At 42.2% G+C, this 13,991-nt stretch overlaps 1 protein-coding gene across 1 annotated transcript in view; it reads left to right on the plus strand.

Annotated features, from left to right (window-relative positions):
• The first annotated feature begins 644 nt into the window (after positions 1 to 644).
• Positions 645 to 13,991, plus strand: part of SCCPDH (saccharopine dehydrogenase (putative)) — a 35,577-nt gene continuing 22,230 nt past the window's right edge. Inside the window, exons 1-4 of the mRNA XM_075531382.1 lie at positions 645 to 996; positions 3,118 to 3,230; positions 11,499 to 11,579; positions 13,277 to 13,406. Of these exons, the coding sequence (XP_075387497.1) occupies positions 807 to 996; positions 3,118 to 3,230; positions 11,499 to 11,579; positions 13,277 to 13,406 (514 nt within the window). The 5' untranslated portion in view covers positions 645 to 806. The remainder of the gene's footprint in view (positions 997 to 3,117; positions 3,231 to 11,498; positions 11,580 to 13,276; positions 13,407 to 13,991) is intronic.

Raw genomic sequence — 13,991 nt, forward strand, 5'->3', positions numbered from 1 at the left:
AGATGAAGAAACGTACTCACGAATCCTTTTGTTAAAATCCCCCCACACCTTGAATTGTTTCACAGCCCAAGAAGGGGTGAGGGTGGAAGGATGGCAGAGGGCGTGGCATCGTTCGCGGCTGGGTAAGGGTGGAGCGATCCGCTGGGCCCGCAGCACCCACGATGACCCACTACCTCCACCCTGGCTCCGCAGATCCTCCTATGACAAGCCTCGAGGGCAAACTAGGCGTCCTGAGCGTGGGCAGGGCCCTTTGATCTCAAGACTATTTTTTAATTCTTTTCCTGAGCAACTCTCAGGGGAACACGAACAACTACTGTCTGCCAGCCCAGGAGCTTACCGTGGGGCGAAGGGACTCCTCGGGCGGGCGGGCGGGGGGCGCAGTGCAGGCAAACCACAGGACGGAGAAGCCACGGGCCGCCGTCGGCTCTCGCCAGCCCTGGACGCTGGCCCCACGCCGCGCCTCGGCCGCCAGCAAGCACGCGCCTGCCGGGGGCAGCGGACGCAGGGACGCCACTGAGGCTGCGCGCCGGCGGCCGGGCCCCGAGGCGGGGTGGGCGTGGCCGTGGAAGTGGGCGTGGCCCGGCGGGGCGGGCGGGGCCGTGGGCGTGGCCCTGCGCGGCCGGGCGTGCGGAGGCGCGCGCGGGGCGTCCGGATCGCGGCGTGCCGGCGGCGGCGGCGGCGGCAGCGGCGGCGGCGGAGACCCCAGCGGCGGCGGCGGTTGCTGCGCTCGGTACTGGAGTCGCTGTGTGTGGCGCAGGCGCCGTGCAGTCCACCATCCCCGGGCCTCGGCTCGCTGGCTTCTCGTCATGGCGACCGAGCAGAGGCCTTTCCACCTGGTGGTGTTCGGCGCCTCAGGCTTCACGGGCCAGTTCGTGGCCGAAGAGGTGGCCCGGGAGCAGGTGGACCCGGAGCGGAGCTCCCGCCTGCCCTGGGCCGTGGCTGGCCGTTCCCGGGAGAAACTGCAGCGAGTGCTGGAGAGAGCTGCCCTGAAGCTGGGTAAAAGTGGACGGGTGGGACGGGCTCGGCCCGCCGGGACCCGCTTAGCCCTGGCTGAGTGTAATGGCCAGAAACGGGGGTTTCTCCTCCGCGACGAGCCCTAGACCCCGCCCCCGGCGCCCCCGAGACAGACGGACGGACACACACACACACACACACACACACACACACACACTCACTCTATTGACAGTGTCTGTTCCTCCCTCATTCCTTTCTTCTCCCCTCCTTTGAATTCCTTGGTGGCAGACACACACACACACTTTTGTCAATGTCTGTTCCTTCCTCCTCTTTCCTTCTCTCCTTTGAGTTTCTCCCTTAGTGTCAGACACACACACACACACTATTGTCAATGTCTGTCCCTCCTCGTTCCTTTTAATTTCTCCCTTCGTGTCAGACAGACAGTGCCAGACAGATAGACACACACAGGCACACACTATTGACAGTGTCTGCTCCTCCTCCCTCATTCCTTCTCCCCTCTTGAATTCCTTCCTTAGTTTCAGACAGAAAGACACACACACACACAGACACTGTTGTCAATGTCTGTTTCTCCCTCCTGGTTCCTTTCTTCTCTCCTCCTTTGAGTTTCTCCCTTAGTGTCTGGCGCCCAGCCACCCGCCCTTGCCCTGGAGAAGCAGCAGAGAACTTTGGCCTTTGCTTTCTCTGCTCCACTCTGGCCACCTATGAACCCCTGGGGGTGTGGCGGCGTCTTGGCATTTCCACAGACAGGAACACCCGGCATTGTGTTCTTGAGGGTCTGTACTCTCTCTTTGCTTGGAGCAACAGTGGTTATTTTACTGATAAACGTTGTTGGTAGTTGTAATGCGCTGTTTGCCGGACAATTTCACCAACAGTCTTAATCTTTGGGGGGGAAGAAGTCTGTATTTCTGTTACGGACTTTGACTTAGACCATCAGCTTTCAGCCAACACTAAGATGTATTGAGTGGTGTGTGTGTGTGTGTGTGTGTGTGTGTGTGTGTGTGTGTGTGTGTCCAACATGTGTCTGTATTCCTGGCGCTTTGAACGTGGCCTGCCAGAGAAAATGTCACTCAAAAATCTGTAGTGTTGGGTGAATACTGATGGTATAAGTAAGGTCCAAACCAAAATTACAGAGGTATTTTTTTCCAAAGTGCCAGGAATACATACATGTATTGTGCACGTGCACAAACACACACAGTTTATATTCTAATAGAGGAGAGAGTTAGCATTTAGGACTCAATGACCTCTAAATTTGGCTCTTAATTTTCCATCCTGATGAGGCCCACTATACCGACAGATAGTCCCTCTTAGGAGTGCTGAGTATCCTGCGTTCTGGTTTAAGTTTCACATCGCGTCCTCATCAGTACTCCCCACAAAGCCTTGTTGTTTATGGGCAATCTATTTTGTTGCTGGCTATGCAGAAGCTACCATGTACATGCGACTCTCCTGCCAACCCATATTGTCACTACAGAATTCTTACCAAGAGCTCTTGGTCTTTCTTAACTTTCCAAAATAAAAATTTAACTCTTAAAATATATTCACCTTCCATTTTCCTCCTCAACAAGACTATACAGGCATAGCCCAGTTACCCACCATTTGTAACACCAAACTCCAGGTGTGGGGAACAACAGACCTTGACCTCCCAAAACCTGCATTGTTTTGCTTCTGTTATTTCAAGTCCTTATTATGAGCCTGGGGTTCTTACATACACTGCTTTTCATCTGTCCCCTTTGATTTTTATAATGTTCATGTTTAAACATCAACACTCCTCAAAGCACTGCAACTGAATCATGTGTAGCTGTTTAGTAGTTGATGAGGAATTGCTTTTTAATATAGATCTCCTGCCACTAAAGTCAAGAATATCATCTACTTCATTAAAGTTGGTTGTAAGCTTGTAACACAGGATTGTCATTTACACAATGCTTATGTTAGGTAAGTTTTTTTTTAAGGGAGTAATGTTTTTTTAGTAACCCTAGTATTGACCTTGTTTTCTTGGTAACTTTTTAACCTGAATAAAATGGTTTCATCCTCTGTTTGAAAGGGAGAATGACTTTTCAGTTTATTTGTCACTGATTACTATCAGAGAATCTGGCAAATCTAATGTTGCACCAGAAAATGCTTAAAATGATTTCTTTCTTATTTTAGGAAGACCAACACTACCATCTGAAGTCGGAATAATAATTTGTGATATCACTAATCCCGCCTCACTTGATGAAATGGCGAAACAGGCAACAGTTGTCCTCAATTGTGTAGGACCAGTAAGTGATCAACCCTTCTTCGTGTCGGAACAGGCCATCCATTCAGCTCTGGCATTTTAGATTCGGGCAGAACCCAAGGGCAGGGGACAGAAGAGTTCGCTGATGACCTTAACCCCATATAGGAAGTTTTCACTTTTAGGAGGAACAAATCTTGAGAGTGAGGAGGTGGCAGGCTCTCTCTGATCCTGTAGTCCAGGAATCTATGCTGCTTTGTTCATTGGTTACAGCTGTGATTGCCAAGCTGGGATTTTTTTTTTAACTGCATTCCCTTTCTATAAAGAAAATGAGCATACTGCCCCAATATGTTTTAATTTTTAACTTATATTTTAAATAACTATCTAAAGACATTTTAATGCCTAGACAATAAGCTGAAAAAAGCACCAGTTTATTCAATAAATCTTTATTGAATGCTCACTGTATATAACAGGCATTAGTCTAGGCTCCTGGGACACTGGTGAACAAAGTCTTACCTCGAGTGGAGGAAACAAAGTGAAAGGTGAATTAGGTAGTGATTTAAAGAAAAATAAAAGGACATGAGGAGGTGGCTGGCTTGGAAGACCCCTAGGTGGAATGGACGTTTGAGCACAGATGCCAGTGAAGTCAGAGAGCAAATCATAGGAACATTTGAGTACTGCAGAGAATAGTAAGTACAAACGTCTGGGAGAAGAATGCTTGAAACAGGTGTGAGAGGCCAGTGTGGGTGGAACCCAGTGAATAGGACGGAGTGGCTGACAGTTCTATCGGACCTTGTAGGCTAAGGTCAGGAGTTGTGTTTTTTCTAAATGGATGGGTAGAGTCCTTGAGTAGCTGAGAACAACAGTACGAAGTCTTGGTTTTTGGGAGTAGGGGGCCAACAGTGGACTAATCCTAGCAAGACAAGTGCCTGAGTAGTAATTGAGTTGAAGAATGACTGAGTTCAGAAAGTGCCTGGAGAAGCAATTGAGTTCAGAGTATATTTTGAAAGAGAGCTAGCCGCATTTGCTGTTGTACTGGATGTGGAAGGATGAGTGGTGATGCTATTTACTGACCTGGAGTAACCATCACAGTTAGTCAGACATTTGCAAACTGTACATCTAGAAGAATTTTGATCATTAAATTTTCATTTGAAAGCAATTATTTATTGAGATGTATCTTACTCATAAACAACTTATAGTCCATGGCACCCTCTCTTTTATTCTGTATTTTTGCATATAATACATCCATGAAAATAAGTGTATCTATATAGATATAGATAGATAGGCATTGTGCAGTTTACAATAGCCTGCCTCATGGATACGTTATTCGTGTAAAATTACAGTGTATTCTCAACTTCATTTTCCTCCCTACCTCAGCAACCCTAATCTTGGTTGTTGTAATTCTTTTCTCCTTACATGAGTTGTGGAATGTAGCTGGAGAAAAGCATATTGTCATATTGACTTGTCTTACTCAAATCTGTGGGCACAAACCTCAAGTGGGGCCTCGCCATGTCAGCACTTAGCTGTTTTCCTATTTTTTTTATTTTTTTTTTTGGTGATGGGGAAAGCACAGGTGATACAGTGGATACAGGACTGGCACCCAAGGGAAAAAAGGATTTTCCTAATTGTTACAACGTATAAGCACTGTAAGCAGCACCAACGACATGATGGTGAATACACAACGTTGTATGCAATGGCTGCAAAACTAAAAAGCCCACCGTCCTCCTAAGGAAAAACCACAAAACTAAACTAACATGCTAAAGTAACCAACCCCACCGTAGAGTTACAGCTTATATTCCAGAACGACAAAAGCCTAATTATTTTACTCCCCGAAGCAGCATCCTTTTCAACTTCTCTTTCCTTTTCCTTCACTGCTTTTTACACTAATGAAAGTGAAGCTGTCAGCAGAGGATTTCTTTATCTTCATAACACTAAAACTGCTGACCTACCGACCTGCTTTAAACCCCATGCTCTGCCTTACGCATTACCAGGGTAAGCTGCCCGTGCTCCTGCTGGGCGTCATGCATCTTTCTGTTACACACGTTCTTCTTACCAAATTTCTCTTCTTGGTCAGACCAATTTTTGTCACCGCGTAAATATGTGATAAAATCTCCTGTCTTAAAACAACTTGACTCCATAGATCCTCCTCAGAGGATTGCTCCAGTTTTCTGTGATACTTACTAGCAAAATTAGAAAGAATTCTCTGTACTCACTAACTCCATTTTTCCACATTCTACTCCAAAAATTCTCTCACTATACTTTTATCTGAACTTACTCCAGGGTAGGAGCATTACGTGCCACTAGTCTGCCTAGGTCTCCCATCCCGCTACATCCAGTCATTAATCCTTGTTTTAATCCCTCAGCACTTGATACGATTGATCATTTGCTCATTTTCTTACGGTTTCTGAAATCTTCCTTAACTTTCCTTCTGCTCATCAGCTTTATATTGGTTCTTATTATCCCCTCCCGTCTAAATGCTGGATGCCACCAGAACTCACACCTTAGGTTTAGTTTAGTGGATTGAGACGCAACATTAAATATCTATAATTTAGTGGATTGAAGCAACACATAAGAATGGAAAATATCAGGGTACATCACATCAGCTCTGGGGAAAATCCTTGTTTCTGCTTCTGTACCATTCGTCTCTTTTTCTAAGAGATTACGGCATGGCATCTACCTTTTCCCCATTTGTACTGGCTCGTTTCTTTGTATAATCATTTATATCTCAGCAGTGTTAAGGTTTAAGACAAACCTTACACTGATGATCTCCTTAACATTACAAAGGAAATCTTAGATCTAAATGGGAATATATCCAAGGGTCGTTGCAGTTATTTTGTGCCATGACTTGATTCCAATTGATAGTGACCCTGTGCGCTGGGCTGCTCACAGCTTGGCAGTTTGAACCCTGTGAGTTTCAGATTCTGTGGGAGAAAGATGAGACTGTCTGCTCTGTAGAGAGTTACAGTGTTTGGAACCCACAGTGTCAGTTCAACCCTGTCCTATAGGGTCCTTATGAGCCATTATATGTCAGTGAGTTTGGTTTATGGAACAGAGTAGGTAGGACTACCCATAATAATTCTAAGGCTGTATGTAATCTTTATAGAAGGACCACTGGTGGTGCAGTGAGTTAAGCATTGGACTACCAACCAAAAGGCTGGTGGTTTGAACCCACCTACTGCTCCAGAGGAATAAGTTGAGACACTGCTTCAGGAAATATGTGCAGCCTTTGAAGTCCTCTCAAGCCGTTCTGCTCTGTTCTGTAGGGTTGCTCTAAGGTGGAACTGACGCAGTGGCAGTGGATATGATAACTTTAGGAAGCAGACTGCTGCATCTTTTCCTGAAGAGCAGCTGGTGGGTTTGAACTGCTAACATTTATTCAGCAGCCAATTGTTTAAGTGTTGCACAGCAAAGCACCTTTAGAGATAGGGGTTTTAGGATTTACCATATATATTCTGAGGAGGACACAGTTCAGTCCATAGCAACAAGTGACGCAGATGATTCAAGAGTGAACTTTTAGTCAACTTGAGAAACTTTGGGGTAAAAGAATCAAAATAGGGCCAGTGAATAACATAAATGGTTTCATGGTAGGGTGTCTGTACTGCTGCAAGGATTGTAATCAGAAAGAAAACAAAGCTTTAATTTTTATTTATTTTAATCTTCCCTTTATTTTTTGTGCTTAAAATGCATGAGTCTTGTAGCTCATGTAAGTGATTTATAACTAGACTCATATAGCTAGTAGATGATAAATTCAAGTTCTAAACTTAGATTTATCTGCCTTGAAAGCCTATATTTTCCCCTTTGTACCACATTTCTTCAGTAAATGTATGTGATTGGTTGATGGCAGAGGAGGAACTAAAACTAAATTCACTTTTCCTAATCCAGTAATTCCAATGTCATCTACTATTTTTAAGAAGGATGGTGGGAATGAAAGCGAGACTATCAAGTAGATGTTTAGGTAAGCAGGATAGCCCAAGTGACTTAACTTAAAAGTCAGTTCTTGCATTGACCTGTCTTTTAAGTGCCCTTTTACTCAGTTCTTGAAAGCCAGAAGAAGGAAAGTGATCTATCACTCCACCTTTCACTATCAGAAATGATCATTCTCCTTACTCTTCACTCCAAAAAATATATGTATTGGTTATACTTCATTGGAAGTACTGAGAGAATTGAATCTTGGCCTATTGACTGTTGATGCATTTAAATTTTTATTTCAATTCCTGGAGTTTAAGCAACAAATTAGTTGAGAGATCCAATATCATAAGGCTCAGAATATTTGTTCACTATTCAATATATTCTCCTTTCAGTATATCCTAGTCTTAGTAGATCCTACCATTTCCTTAATGTAGTCTTTCATGATTTAACTTGCCTCTAGTTTTGTTCACTACCATAGGCAGAGTGATATGTATGTATGTATGTACTGTAGATCTCCTATCTCAATCCTGTTTACCATCCTGCAGAAGAGCCTAGTAATCTAGAACAATGAAGTCCAAACTTGATAGCATGGCTCTCATAGTCTCGCCTGACCCTAATATTTCTTTCCGAATTCATCTCTTGCTACTCCTCTCTCCACCCTGTGCTGAAAGTATCCTGACTAACTTACAGTTTTATTTCTCTTCCTTGTACCTGTATATATGCTTTTTCTGTTAACTGGATTTTTCCTGGCAAATTAATAGTCTTCCTTCAGAATTCCATTTAATTGAGTTATCTCTATAAAACCTTCCTAGGCTACATCGCATTTTTCTTTATAATTCCATCATACCTTTTTTATAAGGAGCCCTGGTGGCAATGTCAAGTAAGCATTGAGCTGCTAATCACAAGGTCAGAGTCTCAAACCTACCAGCGCTGCAGGAGGAAGGTGAGGCTGCCCACTCCCACAAAGATTTACAGGCTAAGAAATAATATGTTAGATCGACTCAGTGGCAGTGAGTTTGGTTTTTATATGTTTATCCTATGATATTTTGCATTTTATCAGTTTATCTTTAGACTATTGTATTTTTAACACTTCTATTTACATAATTCACATGTTCAGTTCAGTGGTTTAAATATATGAAAGAGAGTTGTACATTCATTACTACAATCAATTTTAGAACATTCTTCTCATTCCTGTATTCATTAGTATTAACTCTCCATTTTCCCTCAGCCTCTCTGTCATAACCCTAAGAAACTGTTAATCTAGTGTTCTATCTGTAGGGTTACCTATCCTGCACTTCAATTAAGAAAAATTATTTTAAAAGCAACAACAAAATATGACAGGAAAAAACTCAATCCAAAAGATAGCAGAAAGTAATAAACACTGAAGCAAGTTAAAAATAGGTCATATTGTCTTGTTAAATTTTAACCTAACCATTTGCAGTAGTTCCCTTTCCTTTGCCCTCTGACTGCAGTGAGTGACTGAGTGAGAGAGTTCAATGGGGCGTGGTGGTCCTTGTGGGGGCTCTGTAAATGGATTGGGAGCTTTCAGTGTCATTCATGGCCTTCTGTAAAGTTGGTGCTAAGAATCTAAGCTCTAATACAAACTGGGGGACCACTGCACCACCCATATCTGGTTATTGGACTTCCGAGATATTTTATGGGTACAGGCCTTAAGGCAGCAGTCCCGATTAAAAGATGTGAATTTTCTAATCCATAGCAGTTATATTTAGGAGGGGCCTGGATCGGGAGACGATGTCCTGGTTCAGTTTTTCTGAGGCCTCCCAGTTTATATCCTATCTTCCTTACCATGTTGAAATGAGAGATAGTGAGTGTAACTACAGGCTTAATTAAATCTGACTGACCTTCAGTGCCTGTACACTGTATGACCTTTTCACTTAGCCATACTTTCTCCTGGTTAACTTCGGTTCCCTCCATGTTGAAATCAGGAGGCTTCCTTGAAATTAGTGGCCACGCCCTAGGCAGTCATTGATGGCTCACAGTCGTGACTTTAGCTCAAAATCTGAAAGTTCTGAACACTTTTCTTCCCCAATCTCTATTTCTGTGTAGGGGCACTCTTGCTTAGCCATAATGGTGTCCCAAAATACTCCATGACCCTATGCGGTTACATTCTTTGGGAGCTCTTTCTCAAGTGGTGTTTATTGTACTGAGAGTAATATAAGGAAGCAAAAGTAATTGACCTGTGTGATCTCCCTTTCCAAAACCCAGGGGATTACAGTTTCAATTATGATTTTAAGTTCCCCTTCACAATCTTGACCAATAACTCCAGTAACACTTTGAATACCTTGAGTTTTCAGGCTAAATTTCCCTAATAAAATTCCTACTGCTCCTTCCTGTCCTGCAGAGGTCCCATTCTTTGGTTTTCACAGACCTCCTGGGGGAGCTTTTGAACCTTTTCTTTGCTAGTTTAGTTTACAGCAACATAGACAGGCTTTTTAAAGCTGGTTCCAGACCAGCCCCTGGCTGCAGGGCATGGTCAGCACTCCTTTTGAAAATGTCTGAACTTTCCACAATAAAGCATTCACTTTTAGGTTTGGTGTAAAAATTTTCTTTTTCTGTGATTTCTTTCTCTACTCTTGAAAGCAAGGGTGCTTTGGGCATTGTGTAGTAGCCTCTTTGGTTTTAGAACTAACTTCCCTAATGCTTTATTGACTTTGGGCCTTCAGAGGGCTGCAGTCCCCTTGTCCGGTAACCAGTCCCCAACAACTAATCGTGGTTTGATAGGCACAACTGTATGGTTAAGATAGACACAGATTATAGTAAAGTCATAGGGAAGAGGAGAGAGAGTAAAGAGGTCAGACACATTTCATGGTAGCATGCCCACCTCAGCTCCTCTTGGTGGTCCACGTGGAGGTGGGAGACGAGAGGGCAGGAGAGAGCTCTCATGAGGTTAAATTTCTAACCAAAGCTTATGTATCTTTAGGGGTATGCAAGCCCCCTAATAACAGATAACGACCTCCAACATAAAAAGAGGTTGTAACATAGGCAATAGAAGCAATAGGGGAATGACCTAGGGGTGTACATGCATTAGTAAAGGGAGAAAATAGGGGTACATAGGTAGCAAGAAGGGTGGACCCTAGACTCAATACAGTAACTTAAGCTTAGTCATCCTTGAGTGGTAGGAAGTGAGCCCTGCTTAGGGTGGATCAGACTATACAGTCTGGTTGCTCTAGATGGCTGATACCCTTACAGAGAATAACCTCTGACCTACTTTTGTTGACTTCCTAGTGTACAGTCAGTTACCATGTGTAGCAAGCAGCCTCTTGGGTTTGACATATATTTGGGGGAGACAACTTCGGAGAAACTTTTCTGTATCCCACATCCCGTGGGGCATAGAGGCTTTGGCCATGAGGTTTTGTTTGAAAAAGGAGGCTTTAGATCAGTGGTTCTCAACCTGTGGGTTGCGACCCCTTTGGTGGTTGAAATGATTGATGTCTTAGGAACTGAGACACCGCTCCTCTATCCTTCTCCAGCTGGGTCTGCCCACTTGCAGATACGGCCACATATGAGTGTACCGGGCGTGAAGACTGTTAACCCATGCTACACCATGCTTCAAGACAAAATTTCTTTTATTTTCAAATAGAAATAAATATTTTACCATATATAATTGCATATTGTTTTGTGATTAATCACTGTGCTTTAATTATGTTCAATTTGTAACAATGAAAATACATCCTGCATATCAGATATTTACATTACGATTCATAACAGTAGCAAAATTATAGTTATGAAGTAGCAATGAAAACAGTTTTATGGTTGGGGGTCACCACAACAAGAGGCGCTATATTGAAGTGTCACAGCATGAGGAAGGTTGAGAACCACTGCTCTAGATAATAAATTAGTCCCTGCTTCTTCAGTTTTTTTCAGTTTCTTCACCTAATTCATACTCATTCAAAGAGACTTCAGTCTGCTTCTGTAAATTTGGATAGCTCCCAGAAGACTTCTCACTAGGCTGATGATCCTCTTTCTCTTCTTCCTTTGTCCACAGAGGTTCCAAAATCATTTTAGCTTGAAGTCACAGAAATCAGATCTTCCCCCTCTCAGTGTGCTATCTTTAAATTTGTACCAACCATTTCCCAAGTCTCTAGATCTAAAGTTCCTTCCTCTGGGATTCATGGATTATACTTTTTACTACCTCCTCCCACCACTTTCCTCCCACCTTCCTGGTATCGCTACTCCCCTTTCTCTTCCTGAAGGGTTTATCTGACCTGGATTCCGTGTGTCATGAGCTCTTATCTGCACCAGTGTACATGCTCCGGTCTAGCCAGACCTGAAAATCAGGACTGAGTCATGATAGAGCATTTGATTTCTTAATCCATGATTATTTCTAAGCCATTCACTTAAACTTGTGAAGAAAGAATAAGCTGTTGGTTTTCTTCATCCCTAGTATCGCTTTTATGGAGAACCTGTTGTAAAAGCATGTATTGAAAATGGAACTAGCTGTATTGACATCTCTGGAGAACCTCAGGTGGGTAAAATGAAAAAAATCATAGCATGAACATACAATTTTCCATTAGTGCAGTAGGAACTATTTAGTGGCGTTTTGTAGATACATTTTAGAAGATGGTGACTTCTTTCTTGTGTGGTAAAGGTGGTGTCCCTATGAAAGGAAACACTGAAACAGGAAGGAGCATACTGATAGTAAGGACTTGGCTTCAGATTTCTTAAATGTTTTCCTTCCCCACAACACATTTATTTCAAGATCTTTGTATACAGAATGTACTGATTTTAATACCTGAAGCATGTTGTAAGTATAATTGATTAAAACATCTGTGTGTAATTCTCTGAATTGCACTTTGGTAACTTTTTCAAATTAGGTCTTTTTATTTTTTATAGAAAAAAAATAGCATTTTCAATCCCCTCAACCTAAAAGTCTGGAATACTCAGATTTATTGAATGTTTCCCATATGCTTGACAACGTGCTAAGCATTGCATGGGAAAGTGTGGCACTTTCCCCACATTCCTGTGAGGGAGGTTTCATTTTCATGTATTTTGAAGAGTGAAAGTTGAAGCCTAGCAAGATTAAATAACCTGCTGTAAGTCACGCAACTAGTGTGTCAAAGAACTAGGACTTGGGAATTGAGGTTTGCCTAACTGTAGGAAGTAGTCTATTAATAGCACTAAAATATGCTACCTGCATTAAAAACTTATCCCCACTTATACTTATAGCTAGATTATTATAACTGTGCCAGAATAACACATCCTTAAGAGTTTATCGGTAGGGAATATGTATTACAAAATCCAAGGAAAATGTAAATTACCAAAATTTATTTACAAGGTAGAAAACATGAAAGAAACAAAGCGCAATTTCTATGTTATTTAAAATACTCCCGCATGTTTAAAAATGTCATAAAAGTGACAGCAGAACCTAATAATGTTCTAGAAAACATATAAAGAACTCTATTCTAATTCAATAAGAAGACAATCCATTGAAAGAATGGGTAAAGGAGAGGTCACAAATTTCATGTGCAGAATTCCCAATAGTTCATGTAGTTAGTTTTCCTTTAAGAAAAGGGGGAGTTGTATGAGCCCCTAATAAAATGTCAAAAAAGAAGAGAAAATGATACGGGCAAAAATAGAAAAGGGGAATAGAACTCCTATATGTCTGCGACAGTGTTTATCTGGGTGATGCAATTTGGGGTTCTTAGGGTTTTTTGGTGTTTTTCTTGATATCAGCTCCTCTTTTTCCCCTAGCCCCCTCCCCGCCCATGACCCCTTGATAAATTGTAAATTATTGTTTTCATACCTTACACCAACTGCTCTCCCTTCACCACGTTTCTGTTGTTCATCCCCCTGTTGGGGGTGCTTATTCATTGAGATTGGTTCCCCCTTCCTCCCCTCCTCCCACCACCTTCCTCCTACTCTCCTGGTACTGCTACTCCCCCTTTTTAAATATTTTACTTTAAAAATTTTTTCTAAAAAAATAGTGTCATTTAATTAATTAGGCTATTGAGATGAGCATATCTTCCCCTTTACCTAGCATGTGCTAAGTAGGCATAATGTAAATATTTGCTGAGTAAGTGTAAAAGTGTGCTATTGTTAATATTTCACTGCAAAACCATACCAGCATTTACAAAGTTTAATTTTCTTTAAATCACTTGATATTGAAATGGGTTGTTTATATCTGTACAATTCTAATTGAAATTTTTGTCTTGGACTTTTTAGTTTCTGGAACTAATGTATTGGAAGTATCATGAGAAAGCTGCAGAAAAAGGGGTTTACATCATTGGAAGCAGTGGCTTTGACTCCATCCCAGCAGACATGGGAGTGTTGTATACTCGCAGCAAAATGAATGGTAATGATTGATTAATAAACAGTCATTGAGTTAAGTTCTAGAAAAGGCTTCATGTTTGTAATTGAGAAATTACAGTATCACTTTAGTTAATAATGGAAAGCCGTTGCCATCAATTTAAGTCTAATTAATCATGATCCTATAGAACAGTAAAATCCGGTTGGTTTAGTTAAAATCCTGTTGGGAAAGGAACAGAGAAATAAATGGGCAGTGCTAGAACACATTCGAGGGGCAGCAAAAAAGAGGAAGACCTCAAGGAGATGGACCAACACAGTGGCTGCACTCAGGCTCCTGAATAACAACCATTGTGAGAGCGATGCAGCACTAGGCAGCTTTTTGTTCTGTTGTGCATGTGGTCCCTGGGAGTCAGAGTGGACTCAACAGCAACAGTGTGGGTACATTGTTTTTTAATACAGCTATAGTTATATTAAAATGTTTTGACACTTGGATTTGAAGACATGGAAAGTATCATAAGTGATCCAAAATGAGAAGTTACTCACTGTATCCCTTTAGTTAATGAAAAGCCATTGCCATCCATTTAAGTCTAATGAATCGTGATCCTATAGAACAGAGTAAAACCTCCCTAGA

This window comes from Tenrec ecaudatus, chromosome 1 (assembly GCF_050624435.1).
Source record: "Tenrec ecaudatus isolate mTenEca1 chromosome 1, mTenEca1.hap1, whole genome shotgun sequence".
Taxonomy (NCBI): domain Eukaryota; kingdom Metazoa; phylum Chordata; class Mammalia; order Afrosoricida; family Tenrecidae; genus Tenrec; species Tenrec ecaudatus.